This window comes from Lithobates pipiens, unplaced genomic scaffold (genome assembly GCF_037356315.1).
Source record: "Lithobates pipiens isolate NorthernLeopardFrog02 unplaced genomic scaffold, aLitPip1_a1.2 Scaffold_19, whole genome shotgun sequence".
Taxonomy (NCBI): domain Eukaryota; kingdom Metazoa; phylum Chordata; class Amphibia; order Anura; family Ranidae; genus Lithobates; species Lithobates pipiens.
This window is the reverse complement of record NW_027507764.1, coordinates 518,100,895-518,122,734: the sequence shown is the minus strand read 5'-3', so window position 1 is coordinate 518,122,734 and position 21,840 is coordinate 518,100,895. Positions and strand designations below refer to the sequence as shown.

Genomic DNA, 21,840 nt, shown 5'->3' with positions numbered 1-21,840 from the left:
GATAAGAGACCAGAACTGGTCCTTTGGGCCAGGTATATAGAGGACGTCCTCCTCCTGTGGAATGGTTCCTTCGAGTCCCTGAAGGGATTCATGATGGAGCTCAATAAGAATGATAGAGGGATTGAATTCAAATATGAAGCAAGTCAACATACCATTAACTTCTTAGACCTTAAGATCTGGAGTGAGGGTGATACCCTATTGACAACCACCTTCTTTAAAGACACTGACCGTAATGCATTTATCCCACGGGGACAGTTGCCACCATAAGGCGTGATTGCAATCAGTTCCTAAGAGCCAGTTTATCAGAATGAGACGCAACTGTTCCCGTGAAGGAGACTTTGATGCGCAGGCTGGTGTCCTCATGGAAAGATTGCTTGCAAGAGGCTATGATGAACAAAATCTGAAGGAAAAACTTAGGGAAGTACGGGAGATTGATCGTCGCCTTTTACTTAAAAGCGGAGGTTGAGAGGAATAATAATATGAACAACAATTTTAAATGTCCATTCATCACTAGATTCTCCCAACAACATTTTTCAGTTAAAAAGATCATACAAAAACATTGGCACATAATCAAAAATGATCAGGTTTTGGGCTCATCCCTTCCCGAGAAACCACAAGTGGTATTTAGGGGTGTACCATCAATTAGACATAAAATTGCACCTAATGTGTGCAACCCTCCGACAATTAAACCCATGTTCTTTCAGAATTTAATAGGGTTTTAAGTGTAATAAGTGTAGTGTATGTTCCATTAATAATATAAAGAAAAAGAAAACAACAGAATTGTGTTCAGGAAATACTAAACAGATTTTCGCCATTAAATCATTTATAACTTGTTCTACAGAGGTAGTAGTGTACCTCCTAACCTGTCCCTGTGGGCTCCACTATGTGGGCCGCACTTTGCGCCCTCTCCAAGTGAGACTAGGGGAACATCTGGGAAATATCATAAGGGGTTTTAAAGGACATCCAGTCTCAAAACATTACCTGGAGGTACATGATTGTAATCCCCGGGGAACTTCCCTTTTAGGAATTGATAAATTACAGTTGCCTTGGAGAGGAGGCCCTAAAAAGAATGGCGATCTCACAACTCGAAATGAGTTGGATATACAAAATTAAAAGCCTTAAACCCTTCGGACTCAACATAGACATAGAGATCAATGCTTTTATAGACAATGCATGAGAGGTGTATAAAATGCTCAAAGTTCATTTCCTAGTGTATTTTGGTCACATAACCCTTCTTTTGAAATTAGTTGAATTTTAATGTTTGGGTTATTTTTTTAGTTAGTACAGGGGTATGGGTATAATGATGAGCATAAATCGACTCAATTATAACTTTGAGGAACCTGTAAGCATTATGTTATTCTTTTAATCATTATTATTTGTTGGTTCTCCATTTTTACGATTGAATTAGTTCTTGTACCCCTATAACATAACTGTTTAGGAGTTCCCCCCTCCCGATATGTAGATTTAATTTACATCTGTGATATTAGCACAAATACGTATCTTTTTAGGTGGGTGGTAGATTTTTGTTTCCTCTTAATTAATCAAATGAGGACGGATTATTCCCCTCCATTTTAATTTAGTTTTCAGGAAGGTTTGTCTTGGAGCGGGGATCGGGTACTGCGTGACATTCGAATGTGTATAGTCGCACAGTTCCCGATGTAGGTTCAGTCCACAAAAAAATGGAGTTTGAGTTGTGTTGGGACTATGTTTTGGACCCAGATCACGTTCGCTCCCCATGAGAATGGAGGCGGGACGTGGCCGGGGTCTGGTCTGACCCCGGGGGGGTTCGATTTACTTCCTTGGTCTTCAAAAAAATGGTAGCTGAACGGAAGTGAGGCTTGGTTCGGCCGTAATGCCGACCTCGACCTTTTCCGAACGGAACTGAGGCTTGGTTAAGCCGTGTTGCTATTTAACGTGATGGATCAGCATATCACCTGTGCCCCAAGAGGATGTAAGTTTTTACGAAACATGTCGGGCTGTTTGTGCTGATACCACCACGCTTAGAATATTCCCTCGCACGGGTGTATATTTTCTTTTAATTTAACCATTTTTTTATGCATATTTTTTATTTGTTATAATCCGGCCTTTTGGGTCATACCTTTGGTCTGCTGTGTATCTATTTTTATTTAATAAATTTGTCGATTGTTTAACGGTACGTTCACGATCAGAGTCCACTTTTGTTTCCCCCTCCCCTCGCTCGTGGCTGGGAGGCCCGAGTATTTTGTGTTTCACTGCAGGTTTGCGGATTGAAAAACCTTTGTAATTTACGATTCGTTGGAGAGCTCTAGATAACTCCAGGAATTCAGAGTGAACGGACGGCCACCTTGTCTCTTCCCCGTGGTGACCAAGAGGAAAAGCAGGATGTTCGACGAGTTCTGGAACTCTTCGACTGGGGCCAGTAACCTTCCAATGATACGCACGTACTCACTCGTACCTCAGTAGTGTGTGGGGACGGAATACGAACAAACGAACCCTGCAGAGGGCTGTCTGCCAGTGCTAACGACTCAGTTGATTTGGAGTCCATCCATTGCGGTAAGAGTCAAACTCTTTTTTTTTTCCGGTCTGGAAGCAATAGTGGCAAAGCCAGGAAGGTCTCATCGAATTTGTGAAAAGGACTGATCTCCCTGTTCATTATTTTTTAGTTGGAACCAGGATTTCTTAATTATAAGGACTTTCTTTTTTTGATTGAATTTCGTATATGGTGTTTGTTTGATTTTGTTGTTCTTTCTATACAATTTATACTGAGTTTTATTACTCTTTTTCACCTTAGCTTTCACGCATATTTAGCGCAACTTTATGTATAACTTTTTTGATTTGATCCATAATTTGATATTTGATGGTTTTTAGTTGCAGCTCTTAGGTTTTGCCCCAAGCGCGATATTTTTGTTTGTTTATTATTTAGCCACTGATCTGCCTGTGAACACAAAGCTGAAAGGAGTGCAGGGCCAGTGTGGCTCTTGGCTTCCAGGCACAACAGACACAGCACAGCATGGCAACGTCTCACCTGGCATGTCGAATAGGTTCTGGGGAGCTTTGGCGGTGCAGCGGAAGAGACGCTAGCAGCAGAAAAGGAGCAGTCAGCCGAGGAGGAGAGGGAGGAGGATGGAGTAGGAGGAGGAGAAGAAGAGCCAGGCCTGCATGCAATCCTGTGGTGGTAAAACCAAATTTACACGGGTGCCATGGGTTACATGCTTGACGGCCGTCAGAAGGTTCACCCAGTGGACAGTTTCATAGTTAGTTTCATAGTTTCATAGTTAGTTAGGTTGAATAAAGACACCAGTCCATCCAGTTCAACCTGAGTGAGTGTCTACAATTGTCCCTATCCAATTGCCCCTGTCCCTTCCATTGTGGTGTTCCAATGGCCACAAATTTTCGAAAGGCCTCCGAGTCCACCAGTTTTTATATGGCAGTAGTTGGCGGGCTATCAGTTCTGACAAGCCAACCATCAACCGTTGGGCAAGAGGGTTATCCGGCGTCATCATTTTTTTACGCTCGAACATTTGGCCCACGGAAGCCTGCCTTTTTCCAGAAAAACGTGAGGATGGCATGATGGAAGGTGGAGTGGAGGACAATTGGGAGGAGAGAGGAGAAGGAGAAGTAGAAGACGAGGCTGGACGGTGAGAGCCTGGAGTGTGGCTTTGTGTGTTCTGTTGCTCCCACTGGGCTCGGTGATGCAGCTCGTGTGCCTTCTTAAGGCCGTCATCCCTAGGTGAGTGTTGGGCTTACCGCGACTTATGCGTTGATGCAAAGGCAGCAGATGACAACACTATTGACAGCAGCGGACACGTTAAAAAAAAAGCCCACACTGCGGAGCCATGTGCCGGCGTCCTGGGGGCACCAAATGTGACCGTACATGGTTGATGCCTCGCTCCTGATACATTAGCAGTCTGCTTTGTCCCTCCTGAGCAATCTAAGATCTGCCTGCTTCTCCTCCCTATCTGCTGGTCCATATCTCCCTTTGAACTCCCCTCCTCTTCCTCTCTCATGGACACTCACGTGACATCACTAGGCACGTCATCATCGACGTCACCTTCCCCACCGCTATAATTAGAGATCTCGGAGTAGGCAGCAACAACGGGGACCAACCTCCTCCTTGGGCTGATCTGGGTACTGTCGTCAGACTGCTGAGTGGCGGTTTTTGCTACCTCCTCTTTCTGATCCAATGCCAAGAGTGGCTGCGCATCGGCAATGTCTTGTGATGGATCGGAAAATAATTCCTGTGACTCAAGCGTAAGGTATATGGTGGTGGTGGTGTTGGTGGTAGTGTCTTTGGGGGTGCACACAGCAGAGAGTGAAGAAGAGGGTGCAGATCGAGAGGATAAGGAGGGTGGAGAAGAGTAAGGCTGAGTGAACCACTCAACCAAGTCTGTTGCGGCCTTTGACGTAATTGCACGCACCTTCTGCAATTTGTCACTTTGGCTCAAGCCTGTTGCTCCTGCCCTACCCCTACCACCCCTGTGGAAGGGCCTGCTTCTTCCTCTGCCTGTCATTTTTTAAGTGACCCTGTGACAAAAGTCTCTAGAGAAGTGCAGTATGTATGTGGAAGAAGGTATATAACACCGCGCTTCAATCTGTCGTTTTTGGGGGCCACTGGTCTATCACACCATTTATAATACTACTTTTTTAATTGCGTTTGTCACTCTTTGTAGTATCGCTGCAGAACCGCTCAGCATTCACAATGCTGCACAGTGGAAATGCACTATACTATGCTTTCTATATGTGCAAGTATTTTATAAGTGTATTACACCCCTATATACTGCACACCAAATAGTACACCTATACCAGTCCTTAAACATCAGAACCATCACGTGCACATTTCTCTAGGAGATACTTGGCCAGCCTTACACGGAACATGAAATTATCGGAGGTTACAGAGGAATCAGTGCTGCACATAGCCTACAACTAGCTTTGTAAAGGACAGTTAGTGCTTAGCACTTAATGACCCCCTACCGGGGCAGCCATCAGAAACTGTGGGGCCCCTTATACAGCTTTAGGCCTGGTCCTGAGCCTGACCACCAACATTCCCCAAGGTCCCACCAAGTCCTTCAGTGCCTCAGCCCCCCTCACACCTGTAGGCTCTCAGCTCCCTCACTCCTGTAGGCTCTCAGCTCCCTCACTCCTGTAGGCTCTCAGCTCCCTCACTCCTGTAGGCTCTCAGCTCCCTCACACCTGTAGGCTCTCTGCCCCCTCACACCTATAGGCTTTCTGCCCCCTCACACCTATACGCTCTCTGCCCCCTCACACCTATACGCTCTCTGCCCCCCTCACACCTATACGCTCTCTGCCCCCCTCACACCTATACGCTCTCTGCCCCCTCACACCTGTACGCTCTCTGCCCCCTCACACCTGTACGCTCTCTGGCCCCTCACACTTGTATAGTCCCAGCTCCACTTACATGTGTGTGTATATATGACATGCATGTACACACACACACACAGGCATGTATACACTTACAAGACATGTACACATACAGAAACATGTACACACAGTCATGTACACAAACAGGCATGTTACATAGTTAGTGAGGTTGAATAAAGACACCAGTCCATCCAGTTCAACCTGAGTGAGTGTCCACAATTGTCCCTATCCCTGTACATTGCGCACTCACATCGATCCCTACCCTCAAGGAGCCCACAAGTATTGACACAGTAATGTATAGACACATGCAGAGACATGTACACACGCAGAGACATGTACACACACACAGACATACACACAGGTATGTACACACACACACACACACAAGCCATGTACAAACAGAGAGACATACACACACAGGACATGTACACACTCACAGGCATGTACACACACAGAGGCATGTAAACACTCACATGCATGTACACACTCACAGGCATGTATACACACAGAGACTTGTACACACAGAGAAATGTACACACACAGGCATGTACACAGTCACACACACGCCCCCCACCCGCAAAACATTCCTTACTTGTAAGTAGAGAGGAGCCTGATGTTCGAGTCAAACGTAAGTTCAAGTCGAACATCGGGTGTTCGCCTGTTCGCCAAATAGCGAACAATTTGGGGTGTTCACGGCAAATTTGAAAGCCGCGGAACACCCTTTAAAAGTCTATGGGAGACAACAAAAGTGCTAATTTTTAAGGCTTACATGCATGGTATTGCCATAAAAAAGTGTTTGGGGAAGGAATATTTCACTTTTATCATTTCACTTTAAGCATTATTAAAATCACTGCTCCCGGAAAAACTGAACTTTTTAAAAATTGTTTTTGCATTGATACATGTCCCCTGGGGCAGGACCTAGGTCCCCAAACACTTTTAATGACAATAACTTGCATATTAACCCTTAAAATTAGCACTTTTGATTTTTCATGTTCGTATCCCCTAGGCTTTAACGGTGTTTGTGTGTTCAAACACATTTTTTGCCTATTCTGCTGCGAACTGAACAGTGGAGTATTTGGCTCATCCCTACTACCCATCCACAACAGCCTAGAAGTCTCAACCTTTCCCCAACACCACCTCTTCCTTTCTTGAACACGCCGAAACAACTCCATGTAGGCTTGAGACAGCAAAGAAATCCTGGTGCCCTCGAGACTGCACATCCAAACCATGAGTGTCTGTACTGCAATGTTTCATCGCCCCTCTGCCTTGTAAGAGCGGAACTCCAACATTGATGGCAGGATCCTGGCATAACTGGTCCTGTAACTTGGTAAGACCGTGTAATGGTTACTGCGATTGGATCGGACCACGAGGCCGCACTTTTCAGCATGGTGAAGGACAGTCCAGGAGAGTCTTATTTGTTGCACATTTGTCTCAAGAGATGACTTGGTTGTCTTCCGGTGGTGGTTGGACGGGCCTCCGGACAGTCATGCATGAATACAAAAAACAACAAAAAAAGGAGAAGGTCAGTGTACAGCTAGTGGAGGAATAGCAGACAGGAGCAGCGGGTTGGCCATTAAGACTTAATACTTATAAGGGGTGTAATGTGGACAAGTAAAGTGTGTTCCCCACATGGAACAGAGTCCAGGCAACAGCCAGTATCATCCATGGCCCTTGATGACAGGGATAGTCAACACTGCCTGCTATTGCCAGGTTCACCACACCTGCTCGCGGGGCTCAGGTTAAAGTAGTAGGTAGACTATGGGGGGTGTAGCATTACATTAAGACATAAAAACACGGGATGTCCAGAGATACTTTGGTTAAACGTATGGTACTGGCAGGCAGGAAAAATCCTTTTAAACAGAAATGATATGACGGATGTCTTAGTTACATTATCTTGAGAAGATAGATGATAGAAACCAAAAGAAAAAAACTTAGCATACTATTAAAGAAGGAAAAGGAATGGAAGAGAGGTGAGTAATGAAAGTGAACAAGAAAATAGTGGAAATAGTAATGAAAAAGAAACCAATAAAACAAAAAAAAACTACAGATCTAATGCTGCTCCAACCAAGACTGTTAAAGAACACGGAATCCGTATTTAAAAAATGAATACATCAGTTGGAGTAAAAAATAAATAATAATAATAATAAAAAAAAGAAAAAAAAAGAAAAAACAATAAAAATAACTAACAAATATAGTTCCTTTAAAAAACAAAACAAAAAAAACTCTTCTCCCATACTAGTAATTAGCAGTATTTTTTGCAGGTCAGGTACGCGGATATTAGCAACGAGAGGGAGGGAAAAAAATGTAAAAGTTTATTCTCCTGATAGTAATGCACATTATTAATTGTATCAGGGAAAGCAATAAGGCTGCACAGATTAGGACAACAACAGGGTGGAGCAAAATGTTTAGGAAAGCTGTAGCATTAGGGCTGTACCCAAAAAAACTTTCCCACCAGGAAACCTTAGCGTCTGCGTCTAAAGTGTGGGATACTTGGATCAATCTATTTTGATCATGGGTGAGACGTATGGTGGCTTGTTCCTCAGCATCTCTTAGCACATTTAATATTTCATCCTGTTGCCCGAAATCAACTAGCCAAGCTTTTAACTCAGCCCCAAATCCCAGAGGAAGTTTTTCTAAATGTATGGGGGTGTCAGGTTTGATATCAAGCCTTTTCTCTGGGGTAATAGGGGTCCGCCCCTTGTGTCCCTGCTATATCTATTCCAAGGACAGGGGACGATGTGCAGTAGACTCCCTGAGGTAGCGTGGCACACTGACTGCAGTTCAACCCTTATGCAGAATACAGGGCATCACTGGACATTTGATCCCAGCACCAATACCCTTGCCCCAAGTATTTTACATAAGGTTGGGACATTTCCTCGGCATCCATAAGACACGACCCTTTCTTGTGCCAGCATTGTTGTCTCAGGATTCTGTCCTGCTTCCCTTGGCATAACACCACCCCTTCCTTTGTCAAGTACCCATCAGTATCAATCATTTGAGGTTGTATGAACTCATAAACCATCAGATCGGGGGTGTAATAAGGTAGAGCCCAATAGGATAGTACCCAAATTGACTGTGGTATAAGCACGATGTTCAGTCCCTGCAACCGGAATCGAGGATGAGACAGTGCAAGTCAAGTTTTTACAGCCATGGACTTGAGTCATCCACCAATCCATATGACTCATAGCAAACTTGGATACTACCAAGATACTACCTGCTTGTTTTCTTAAATTTAGTGGAAATTGTCCTGCTGAAAAAGAAGCAATCATTAGTCTGAGGTCCTGGGACAGTTCTGATTGTACCTGGGTGCAAGATAAAGCAAGTTGGATGCTTTCCTGTACTTTGGATAAACCCGCTATCAATCCTGTGAACTTCTGTTTCATTACCTCACATAGTGAGGCAGTAGCATCGATATAATGGGGGTTTTTATATACAGCTTACCTTTAACATCCTTTTCTTTAGAGTACATCACAGGACACAGGAGCTCATTACATAGTGGGTTATATAGGCACCTCTGGTGATTGGACACTGGTTAACCCCAATTAAGGAGAATTCCTCCCCTATATAACCCCTCCCATATGGGAGGCACCTCAGTTTTGTAGCAAAGCAATAAGAAACCATGTAAAACCCAAGAGGGGCGGGAGCCCTGTGTCCCGTGATGTACTCTCAAGAAAAGGATTTTACAGGTAAGCTGTATATAAAAATCCTATTTTCTTGATCATACATCATGGGACACAGGAGCTCATTACATAGTGGGATGTCCCAAAGCAATGCTCAGATTGAGGGGAGGGAGACACAGATCATAATTATAGACCGCCAGGGACCGGAGGACCTAAACTGCAGCCTGCAGCACACTGCGCCCAAAGGCGATATCCTCTTGCCCTCTGACATCCACCTGATAGAATCTGGTGAATGTGTGGACTGATGACCAAGTTGCAGCCTTACAGATCTGAGCCAGGGAGGCCTGGTGATGCACTGCCCAAGAAGCACTTACAGCCCTAGTAGAGTGCGCTTTTACTTGAAAAGGAGGGATTTTCCCTTTAACACTATAGGCTTGAGAAATAACCTGTCTAATCCACCTTGAGAGAATGGATTTTGACACCGCCTGGCCCTTCCTAGCGCCTTTCGGCAAAATAAATAAGCAATCAGTTTTCCTTATTTGAGCAGTTGCTTGAAGATATATACTGATTGCTCTAACCACATCCAAAGTGTGCAAAGATTCTTCTTCTGCGGACTGTGGGTCCAGAAAAAAGGATGGTAGGATTACATCTTGATTCAAATGGAATCCCGAAACCACCTTAGGTAGAAAGGACCTGTTGGGACGCATGACCACCTGTTCCTTATGAATAATTAGATACGGCTCTTTACTGGAAAGAGATGCTAGTTCTGATACTCTTCTAGCCGTGAATATGGCTACCAAGAAAACCAATTTTTTAGTCAGGAGAACTAATGAAGCCAGATGCAAAGGTTCAAATGGTTGCCCCTGCAAGGCCGAGAGAACCAAATTCAGATCCCATGGGCATACCGGAGGTTTGACTGTCGGTCTTATCCGCATGGCCCCCTGGATGAAAGCCCGCACCAGGGAATGCGATGCAAGTGGCTTCTGAAAAAACACTGACAAGGCCGAAATCTGCACCTTGATAGTGCTTATGGCCAAATTCATTTCTAGGCCTGACTGGAGAAAGGCCAAGATCCTGCTAATGACATACTTTCTAGGATGCCATTCCCTGAGTTCACACCAGGAAACATAAGCCCTCCAGATTTTGTAATAAATAAGCCTGGAGGCCGGCTTTCTGGCATTGACCAGAGTAGAAAGGATTGGCCCCGAAAGGCCACGGTCTCTCAGAATGTGGGTCTCAGCAGCCAAACCATCAAATTCAGACTGTGTAAAGCAGGATGGTAAATTGGACCCTGCGAGAGCAGATCTGGCCGGAGAGGGAGGATCCACGGCCTGCCTACTGCCAACTTCATGATCTCTGCGTACCACGGTCGCCTGGGCCAAGCCGGGGCTACCAAAAGGACCGACTTTGTTTCCCTCTTGACTCTTCCCAGGAACCATGACAGAAGCGGGCACGGGATGAAAGCATAAATCAGATTGTACTGATCCCAGGGAACTGTCAGAGCATCTGACCCCTGAGCAAGTGTATCTCTTGTTCTGTTTTCTGTTGAACCTGGACACAAACAGATCTACATCTGGAGTACCCCACTTGCGACATATGTTCCAAAACACGTCGGAGTGCAGAGCCCATTCTCCTGGGCACAACTGCTGGCGGCTCAGAAAATCCGCCTGCCAATTTTCCACTCCTGGAATGAAGACTGCAGAAAGGCATGGAACATGGTTTTCTGCCCAGACAAGTATGCGATTCACCTCTTTTTGCGCAACCAGACTCCTGGTACCGCCCTAGTGATTGATATAGGCCACTGCTGTGGCATTGTCGGACTGAACCCGAACAGGGAGACCTCGTAGTCTGTAAGACCCCTTTATGAGAGCCATATAAACTGCCCGGATCTCCAAGGTAGTTATGGGCAATAGCTTCTCGATCGCAGACCATTTCCACGTCTCCTCCAACACTGCTCCCCAGCCTGTCAGGCTGGCATCTGTCGTGATAATCTTCCATGGAAGAGGAAGAAAAGTTTTGCCCTTCAGCAAATTCTTGGTTTGTAACCACCAGACGAGACTCTTGCGTGTCCCTGGGGATAGACGCATAGGAAGATCCAAGGATTGGCGCTTCCTGTTCCAAGCCGCAAGGATGCATCTTTGCAGAGGCCTTGAATGGAACTGGGCGAATGGGACGGCCTCGAAGGAGGCGACCATTTTCCCTAACAGACTCATGCACAACCGAATGGGGGAAGATCTCCTGCCCAGAATTAGGCGCACCAGATCCCCAATGGCCAAGGCTTTTGGCCTTGGAAGAAACACCTTGCCCTGAGCGATGTCGATAATCATACCCAGGTATTCCAACCTGGTGGCAGGCTGTAGGGACGACTTTTCTAGGTTTATAATCCAACCTAGGCTTTCCAGGTGTTCTAGGTTTCTGGTAACGCTGTGGTTCAGGAACGCTACTGCTTTCTCCATGAGAAGCTAATCGTCTAGATAAGCCATGACGGCTATACCCTGAGCTCTTAGGTTTGCCAAGAGAGGGTCCAGAATCTTTGTGAAGACTCGAGGGGCCGTAGCAAGCCCGAACGGCAAGGCCACAAATTGAAAATGGCGCCGCTCTACTGCGAACCTTAGATATTTTTGGTGTGCGGGAAAAATTGGCACATGGAGATATGCATCCTTGATGTCTATTGATGCCATAAACTCTCCCCCTTGCAGGAAGGAGACCACAGTGTGAATTGACTGCATTCGGAAGGACCGGATGCATAAAAACCGGTTCAGATCCTTCAGATTCAGGATAGGTCTGACACTTCCATTTGGCTTCGGGAACGGTAAAAAGATTTGAGTAAAACCCTGAACACTGTTCTTTTGAGTCCACTTCTACTATCACTCCCTGGGATAGTAAGTGATCTAAGGCCAAAAATAGCGTTTTTTGCTTTACTGGATCCCTAGGGATCCTTGACCTTAGAAAGCATGAAGGTGGAATCTTCTGAAACTCTAGCCTGTAGCCCAGAGATACCGAAGAGATCACCCACTTGTCCCGGATCTCTTCCCGCCAGGCTCCTGCAAACTGCAGGAGCCTTCCCCCCACTCGGCCGAGCGGGGGCGCCCCTTCACAAGAAAGCTTTTGGGCTCTTCTTGGCAGGCTTTCGCCCCCAAGTCTTTTTCTGCCCCTGGGCCCGGCCCTGAGCCTTTCCTGTAGAGGAGGGTTGAGAAGGCCGTCGCCACTGCTTAGAGCTTATTGCTCCGGGACAGAGAGCACGCCTAAATGATGGACGTTTGCTCCTTTTGACTGGAAGGAGAATAGATTTACCTCCTGAAATTTTTTGGACGAATTTGTCTAATTCTTCTCCAAACAAACGTTCCCCTTTAAACGGGAACCCAATCAAATGCTTCTTGCATGACAGCTCAGCTGCCCAATTCTTTAGCCATAGGGCCCTTCGCATGTGTACCAACAGGAGAGACAAACGAGATGCTTGTTGGACAGAATCCAAAATCGCATCAATCATGAAATACAGAATTTGAGGTATTTCTGCATAATTCTCTACTTCCCCACTGGGAAGGAGGCCAAGTATCTGCTTAACCTGTTCCTTGAGGAACTGACACAACCCCACGGCTGCAGCTATAGGTTGCACTACAGCGCCAGTCATGGAAAAGGAGGCTTTTAATAATGTTTCCAGCTTTTTATCAGTTTGATCTTTAAATACCTGAGCATTATCCAACGGACAAGTCAGGTTTTTATTCACGCAAGAAACAGCCGCATCAACAGATGGGACCCCCCACTTCTTGGTGAAACTTTCCTCCAGAGGATAAGGCATAGAAAACCTTTTAGGAGGTGCAAACAGTTTATCAGGATGTCCCCAATCCTCATACAACAATTTATCCATTAAGGGTATTAATAATACTGTACCTGTTTTCTGAGCGCCTGGGAGGAGGGGACTCTCTCCTCTTCCTCTGATTCCTCTGACTGCTCAAGATCCCTGTCCCAAGATAGGGATCTCTCCTCATTGTCGGAAGAGTCATCTGAAAGAGGAATCTCAGCAGAGGGAGGGGATCTACCCCTTTTCCTGCTATCTTTCAGGGAAGCAGAAATAAAATTCATTATTCTCCCTTCAAAACCCTCCAATGTAGCCCTAAGGGAGTCCTCAGTGAAATATACCGGGGCTGACACATTAGGGGAGGCTGAAAAACCTGACAGGGGCACTGACTCGTCCTGTGAGGCTGGCTCCAGTCTTGCAGGGGGGATGGTAACTTACAGGTATTTTTAGAACCCCTGGACCTAGGCGGTGATTTACCAGTGCCCTTGTTACCTCCCCCTGAGACCCTCTTACGAGGAGACATAGTCCTGAGCTACAAAGCAGAGGTACTAGTACAAAGTGCAATCACTGTTGTGCTTAAAGTCTCACAATAAATATTTATGCTTAAACTGCACAACCTGATGCTGAGTAGGTGTCTAAGGTTTGCCTGGATCCAATCCCTTGGGATGCTTACTGCCTACAGCTCCTGTGTCTCCACTTACAGCCCCCTGACGCTCTGGGCTTTTTAAAACTGCCGCCTGGCGCCTACGCAGTACTGCGCCATGCACAGCTCACAACCACACTCCCCCCTCCTCCATTAGGCCGGGAGTGTGCCCGGCGCGCATGCACGAGGACCGCTGAATCCAGGGGGGGAAAGGGAAACTCCATCGGAGCTATGTGGGACCCCCAGACTATGTGGGACCTCTGTATTACCTCTATTGTGGCAGGGATTGCAGTGGAGACGTGAGACAGCTGGAGAACCAAGCTTCACTGAGCGTGTGTACTGAAAAGGCATGTAAGTATGCATCAGGCTGCCCTTACTCCCTCTAGTGGTGGATACCGGGTAAGACATACTACTACTCAATGAAGAAATCCATAATATATATAGAATTAACTTCCCTTACCTGTCCTCGCCGCAGGAATTGCTGAAAACAGACAGATTCCAGCCTTCACCCATCACGGCGGGCAGAGTTGTGCCAACCTTCAGGTTTTTTTGGGGTTCTTTCTCAGAAGAACCTCCTACCTGGACCATGTAAAAGACTCTGCCAGAAACTTTCGTGCCACTATGTAAATAGTACACCAAGTCTGGTTTTCCCCAGAGCCCAGTCTTCCAATAGGAGAGGACTTACAGGCCAAACCTCGTTTCTTCGGATGACGAGGCCCGGGTATCATACCATCTTGGGAGTCAAAATATCGGCCCGAGATATGGATCCGGTTTGTTGTAGCCCTACGTGACCAACCACCATAGACACTGGCGAAAAAACTGAGGTGCCTCCCATATGGGAGGGGTTATATAGGGGAGGAATTCTCCTTAATTGGGGTTAACCAGTGTCCAATCACCAGAGGTGCCTATATAACCCACTATGTAATGAGCTCCTGTGTCCTGTGATGTATGATCAAGAAAAGCACGTTGTAGATTTTTGAGAATATGATTCACGTCTAGCTGCACCTTAACCCCTTCCCCATCATGTTGTGCCAACCCTCCTAACTTGTTTCTGAGTACTTCTTTTCTTTAATCGAAAAACAAACTTTATTGAAAGGAGAATGAAACAGAGAAAAGGGCAAACATAGTAGGCATACATAAGGTACAAGTAACATGGGCCAACCTGGCCAAAGCAGTATTGCATACATGAGTGCATTGGGTTAGCTGCGCTGTATAGGGTTAGATACCCACCATGGGTAAAGTCATTATAAAGCCATTTTGTGTCAACCGGGGAAGGGGGAGCAGACAGAGAAAGAAAAAAAAGGGGAGGGGGAAGGGGACGTAATAAGAGGAAGCCCATGGGGTGGAAGAAGCACAGAAAGGGAAAAGCAGAGGGGGGAGGGGAGCAAGGGATCAATATAGCAACGTTTCAAGTACATGTCTCCCCATCCCCCAACTATCTACTCCACATCTGCTCATATTTAAGTGGACATCCTCTATGTGCATAGATCAATTTCTTATACGGGAGAGTATCGTTAATCTCTTTCTTCCAGCATTGGACCGTGGGGGGGGGGGGGGAGGGCCTGCATTCAGCCTCGAGCAATCACTTTTCTTTCTAGGAACAGCGTTTCATGTAAAAAGGTGCGAAGGGGTTTGTCAGCATCTAAATCTGGCAACAGACCAAGCAGACACATCTTTGGGTCAAGGCTAGCAGGAGAGCCCATCTGATCATGGAGAAAGCGAATCACCTATATCCAGTATGTTTGGATAACTGGACAGGACCATATAAGGTGATAAAAGGAGCCTGGGGTGTGATCGCATAAGCGGCATCCTGGATTATACATGGGTTTGAACCGTGCTATCCTCTGGGGAGTCAGGTACTGTATGTCCTATGTATGATGTACAACTGTGTGAGGCGGTCCGACAGCCTGGGGGAGACTCTCTTCACGTCCCCCAAGACTTCGTCTCACTCCTCATCCTCAATTATTCCAACATCCACCTCCCATCTGGTCTTAGCAACATAAGCCAATGCCACGGTGCCTGGGAGACGGATGGTGGAGTAGAGGGTGGAGATCAGCTTGGTTGGCTCAGCGCCTGTGATTATGTCAACTATAGGAGGGACCGGACTGTCAGAGTGGGGTTGGAAGCGGCGAATTGAGTCTGTAAAGCATGTCGGAGCTGTAAGTATCTGAAGAAGAGATGGTTAGGGAGTGAGAATTCTTCCTTTAACGTTTGAAATGATTTGAGCCCAGTGTTAGTCATAATTTGGTGCATGTACAGGATCCCATAACGTATCCAAGCTGCGGGGTCTGGGACGGACAACAGTTCAGGCAAATGAGTGTTGAACCAGAGAGGAGTATAAGAATGGACCTGTGGGGTCCCAAGTTTTTTAAGGGCTGTCCGCCATATCCTCCGGTGGTGTGTCAGCATGTCTACTTTGTGATGGGGGAACGTCTTGACAATGGGGCTCTAAGGACTGACTGAAGTGGGGTGTGGGCTGGGTCGTCAGGGCATTTACAAAGTAATGTCTGGTATCTTGGTAGCTCACTCTTGTCAAAATGATAGAAATGGGACAATTGGGAGGCAAGATAATAATCCTGGAAATCTAGAAGAGCAGCCCCTCCCATTGTCACTGGGTTCTTCAGAATTCTCCAAGACTATGTGTCTGCTGTGACCCCATATAAATGAATTAAGAATTGATTCAATTGTTTTGAAAAATGTTTGTGGTATATACAGGGGTGCATGCCACACCAAATAAAGTATCTTAGGTAGGAGTATCATTTTGACCAGACTAATGCATCCCATAACACCCAGAGGTAGTCTGGCCCAGGTTTGTGTCTTGTTCTTGATCAGGGTGTAACGGGGTTCAATGTTTAAGGGTACATAGTCTGTCAGCGATCTAGTGACCTGCACTCCTAGATACTTGATCACAGAGACCCAAGGGAGATTCAGAGGAGGGGACGTGGGTACAGTGGGGAAATGATCAAGCGGAAGGATCTGGGATTTAGACCAGTTGATACTCAGACCTGAGTGACTACCAATACAGTCTATGGTGTGAAGGGCTGCACGAAGGGAGGGACCCGAGTCGGCTAAGTATAGGAGTGTATCATCAGCATACATCCCAATCTTTTCTTCCAGATTCCCTATCCTAAGGCCATGGATTCTGGTGTCTGCGCGAACCATAATAGCCAGTGGTTCCACAGCCAACGCATACAGCATGGGAGAAAGGGGGCAACCTTGTTGAGTCCCTCTCTCCAGCGGGAACTGGTCAGAGAGCTAACCGTTCACAAACACCTTGGCCCTCAGGGATTGATACAGGAGTTGGACCCATCGAATAGAGTTGGGGCCAAGTCCAAATCCCAATAGGCTCTCCCACAGGTAGTTCCACTCCACGGAGTCGAAGGCAGCATCTAGGGCCACCACGACCCGCGAGCCGACTTCATCATGGGATCCCTGGATGTTCATGAGTAAGCGGCGGATATTCATGGCGGTGTTATTTCCTGGCATAAAGCAGGTCAGGGTGGATCAGTGAAAGGATGACCTGGTTAAGGCGGGAGGCAAGAATCTTAGCCAGTATTTTAATGTCGACCTGTAGTAGGGAGATAGGTCTATATGATTCCGGATAGTTTGGGTCCTTCCCGGGCTTTGGAATTACTACTATTTGAGCTTCTCTCATAGAGGGGGGTAGGATTCCCGTGTCAAATATGGATTCATATAGGTTATGGAGTTTAGGGGTCAAGATTTCAGAGTAGGTGGCATAAAATTGAAGTGGTAGACCGTCCAGTCCTGGTGCTTTAGAAGTGGCCAGGGAGGAGATAGCCTCGGAAATATCCTCCTCAGTAATGGGGGCCTCTAAGAGCTCACGTTGGGCGTCTGTCAGTTTGGGGAATGTAATTCTCGCTAGGTAGTCTCTGGTGTCTTGGGGAGTATGAGTGACCCGGGTGGCGTAAAGTGCTCGATAAAATCTCGCAAATTCCTCCGCCACTTGTTGTGGATCAGTAATATCATTCCCCTGGATGTCTATCAGTGACACCACCACTGTGGGATGGGAATCTAAGTGGGCAAGGTAAGCAAGTAGTTTGCCCGATCTTTCTCCATACTCAAATATCCTTTGCCTACAGAAAAAGATGCGCCGCTTGGCCTTCTCCGTATACAGTTGGGTGACCTGTTGTACCTGAATCTTAAGATTATTAGCTGTGTCAGGTGAGGGGTCTCGATGAAACGCCTCCTCTGGTCTTTGTAGGTGTTCTGTAGCCTGTTGGACAACAAGTTTTGACGACTGCTTAAGTCTGTTAATACACGTGGTGAGCAGGGAGCGGGCATAATGCTTAAATGTCTCCCACACTATGTCGTGCGTAGCGGAGTCCCTGTTAACTGTAAAATAGTGTTGCAATTCCGTAGGGATGTCTTCTTGCTCCTGCAGGGTGGTCAACCAATATGGGTTCAGCCGCTAAGTAGGAGGGGGAGAGGCCTTCAGGAGTTGCACCGTAATCCAGTAGGGGGCGTGATCCGAGAGGATTCTCAGAGCGAAGCCCACATCTCCCAGTTTGGGTGTCAAAGTCTGTGAGATGAGGATGAAATCGATTCGGGACATTGTGTTATGGCTGGCTGAGAAGCACGAATATGCTTTAGCATGCGAATGCTTGTGGCGCCAAGTATCCACAAGAGCAAAGTCGGTCAATATACGATGTAGTCTGATATGGGCTGGCGGGTCAATAGGGGAGTCCGGTGTGCCCATTCGGTCCAGAGCGGGAATGAGGGTCATATTAAAGTCCCCCATCCACACTGCCGGCACCGAGGGGTATTGTGCCATAAATGCAAGGCCCTCCTTAATTACAACTGAGTTATAGGGAGGGGGGACATAGCAGGCTAGTATCAAAATATGGGATCCGTTGATGGTGGCGTGTAGAATTACAAATCTGCCCTGCCGATCCGTCTTGAGCAGCACTAGGTCAAACAGCACCCTTTTACTGATTAGGACCGAAACCCCCCTGGAGTATGAGGTGTGGGTGGCATGATATGCCCAATCTATCCACGGCTTTTTGAGAGAGGATTGAAGATGGCCAGTAACATGGGTCTCAACAAGCGTGATAATGTCAGCACGCTGGGACTTAAAGAATGCCAGTGCGGCAGTGCGTTTTATCTTGTTCCGCATGCCTCTGACATTCCATGTAAGGAACTTTAGAGAGCTCATGGCGGGTGCAGGGTGCATACAATAAACCATAGGTGGAGTAAAATCAGCAGAGCAGTCATGGCCAAATCAGTTTGCATAAAACACAATAGCAGTCAATATCAATAGTGCATGTATGACTTTAACATAGTACCTTCAGCATAAACAAACGTTTGCAAACATAGTGGTGTAAGAAAAATACAAACCACTAAATTCCCCACCCCCCAGCCAGTCCAGCGCCACCCCAACACGGCTTGGACAAATTTACCCCATAACCGGGTACCAACAGGGGACATCCAATGCTTAGGACCCATTGGAGGCATGGAACTTAATTGCAGAGGAGCATAGATACCCATGGTAACAAAGAAAAAAAACAAAGGGGGAGAAAAAAAAGTCAAACGGGGGAGTTAGAAGTACACAAAAATCCTAAAAATCCTAGGGGGGGCGACTTCTTCTCTGGAAAGTGCTTGGGGAGTAGGAGCCAAAAAGGTCTAACGCCATTATGGTTGAGCAGGGGGGAGCTCCGCCCGCCATAGAGATGGTGGATAAAGTATAGTAGAGAAGTTATGGATGTCGTTTAATCTACAGTCTTCCCCAGGCGCTCCTCAGGTATAGGGGAGACAGGGATCGCAGGTCGGCGAGGTTGCCTGGAGGCGATAGTCATGCTGTGAGATCCAGTACGAGGTGTAAAGGAATTTCCGGGTTTGCCCCCTGCTCCTGCAATGGGCATTTTTTTTGTAATGTGCCCATCAACGACTTAATCATAAAAGTAGCAGCAGGAGATAGCGCGGGCACCTAGGGGGGTGGGAGAAAGAAAGAAAAGCATCCACAGCTTATAGGTAGGGTAACATGTTCAGTCTCGGTGTTCCCTCTAATCAATCCAGGTGGATGCCAATGCAGGGTCTTCAAAAAAGTGGGTTCGGCCCTCGTGTTCAACGCGAAGCTTCGCAGGATACAACATTGCGTATTTGAGGTGTAGATCCCGGAGGCGTCGCTTAACATCCTGAAACCTGGATCGCTGCCGTTGTACCTCACTGGAGAAGTCTGGGAATACTGCCACATGCGTATTGGTATGAGGGATATTACCCCTCTTTCTAGTCAGGCGGAGGATTTTGTCGCGATCTCTGAAGTTAAGAAATTTCGCTATCAGGGTGGGCGGTGGGGCCCCCTGGGGAGGAGGATGGGCAGGAATTCGATGAGCTCTCTCCACCGTGAACATCACCGAAAATGCCTCTCTTCCGAAGGTGGAGGTCAGGAGATTTTCAAGGAAACCCGCCGGATCGTTGCCCTCAGCTGTCTCAGGGAGGCCGATAAAGCAGAGATTGCATCTCCAGAGACGATTTTCCATGTCGTCCTGTTTCGCGCTAATCTGTTGCAGCTGGTGGCGTCAGTGGTGTGTTGCAGGGGATGTATGATGTCTTCAGCTTTACTGATACGGGTCTCCGTCTCCGCCACGTGGTCCCAGAGGGTAGAGAGATCTTGCCGGATGAGGGACACATCAATTTTGACCTCCTCAATTTTGGAGGTGAGTGTGCTCTGGCATAGGGCTATAGCATCAAGGACTTGGTTAGTGGCCGACGCAGAGTGGTCTGCGTCAGAGGAAGCACCAGCGCCATCTTTGACCCGGTTTTCCTCTTCATGGCGGCGGTACCTGGCAAGCTTGTCAGCGGCCTCGTTGGACTTTTTAGGTGGGGACATGATCCGTAAATGGTCCGGAGTGTTCCAAGATGGCCACTGTGTATTAGGCCAACTCTTCAACCTCCCCGCTCGCAGCGACTGTAAAGTGCCGCACTTAGGGTTATAGATAGGGGCTAGGTGCCTACAAAGATCAGCGGCTGCAGCAGGGGAGAACCGGGCACAGGGCGGTCAGGGGATCGCAGATTGCTTGGCACAGGACCGCATTGGGTGTAACAAGATGGCCACTGCTCCAAGGCCCAGGCCGGCCCCACAGGCTATCCCACCGGCCGCTGCAGGGTAGAGGGGCACTTCACAGGTGGCAGGGAGCAAGCTGGTGGCCATGGCAGGTGGTTGTTAGCATGCAGGCAGTCAGAGAGGCCTATAGGGGCTGCCGCGGGTAGAGCAAGATGGCCGCCGTTCCAGGGACCAGGCCGGAGCCGTGGACTGTCCCACCGGCCGCTATCGGGAAAAAAGTCACCACACCCACGGCCGAGGGAGGTCCGGCGGTCGGGGGTGCTGCGGAGCGGCTCTGGAGTGGCCTGGAGGGCTGAGGAGGCCTGAGAGAGCCGCCGCCGGGTGGAGCAAGATGGCCGCCGCTCCGGCGACTAGGCGGAAGCCACGGTCTGTCCTACAGGCAGCCCCCAGGTGTGGAAATCCTACCGGAGCGGCTCCGTGCGGCGTCCAAATCGGGCAGAGGGCTCCAGGGATAGTGTGAGGGATAAGGCAGGGTCGTCCAGGAACTATTCCGAGGAAGGATGGTGCAGGATGGAGATTACAGGAGTGTGGACGAGCGGAGCTCCTACTACAGATGTCCTACTCCATTGCACCTGAGGCCACGCCCCGTTTCTGAGTACTTCTAAATCCATAGTGTTTAGGCTACCCAGGGCAACACCCCCTGCTCTTAAGGCAGTCTCTATTAGGTCTCTCTTTACTCTAGTGTGGGAATATTCTGAATATCCAGATTGCAGCCACCCCTTCAACATGTATACATGATTCTTTGTGAAGGCTGCACACCGTTTATCCCACTTATCCACCCGGAAATCCAATAAGGTTATCCTCCATGTATACAACATAAATTGCGTGTCTGTTAATACTGTCCAGTGAGAGGAGAGTAAAGGGATGACTAGATCTGCTGCCCTCACTATAGGAGCCTTACAGGAGTCTGAACTAATTTTTGCTGCCACAAGAACATCTAACTCATTGGGTACCCGTACAACTGTCACACAGATCTTTCCTCGCCCTTTCCAGGCATACCAACGTTTAGGGTCAATAACGGGGGTACTTATCCCGGGGAATATGTCATTGTTCTTAAGCTTTGTCATTTGCATGAAGGTCCAACAGCCTTCATCAAATGCGTTGCAGAATGGCCATACAAATGGGCCATCTAGATGTAAGTCTAAATCCAGATCATATCCTTGGGGATCCTGCCAGTCTACAGTCATATGCACGCCTCTCATTTCTTAATTCATTGGCCTTCCATTCATCCACTCATTCACGCTAGGCAGATCCACACCATTGCATAAGACATCCCACTTCCATGGGTTTGGACTGTTAAAAGCCAAGGACTGAATTTGATCACAACATACAACACACA

At 47.4% G+C, this 21,840-nt stretch overlaps 1 protein-coding gene across 1 annotated transcript in view; it reads right to left on the bottom strand.

Moving 5' to 3' along the window:
* Positions 1 to 280: 280 nt before the first annotated feature.
* LOC143998091 (uncharacterized) overlaps positions 281 to 21,840 on the bottom strand; it is a 53,650-nt gene continuing 32,090 nt past the window's right edge. The window contains exon 4 of the mRNA XM_077493842.1: positions 281 to 384. Within this exon, the coding sequence (XP_077349968.1) occupies positions 281 to 384 (104 nt within the window). The remainder of the gene's footprint in view (positions 385 to 21,840) is intronic.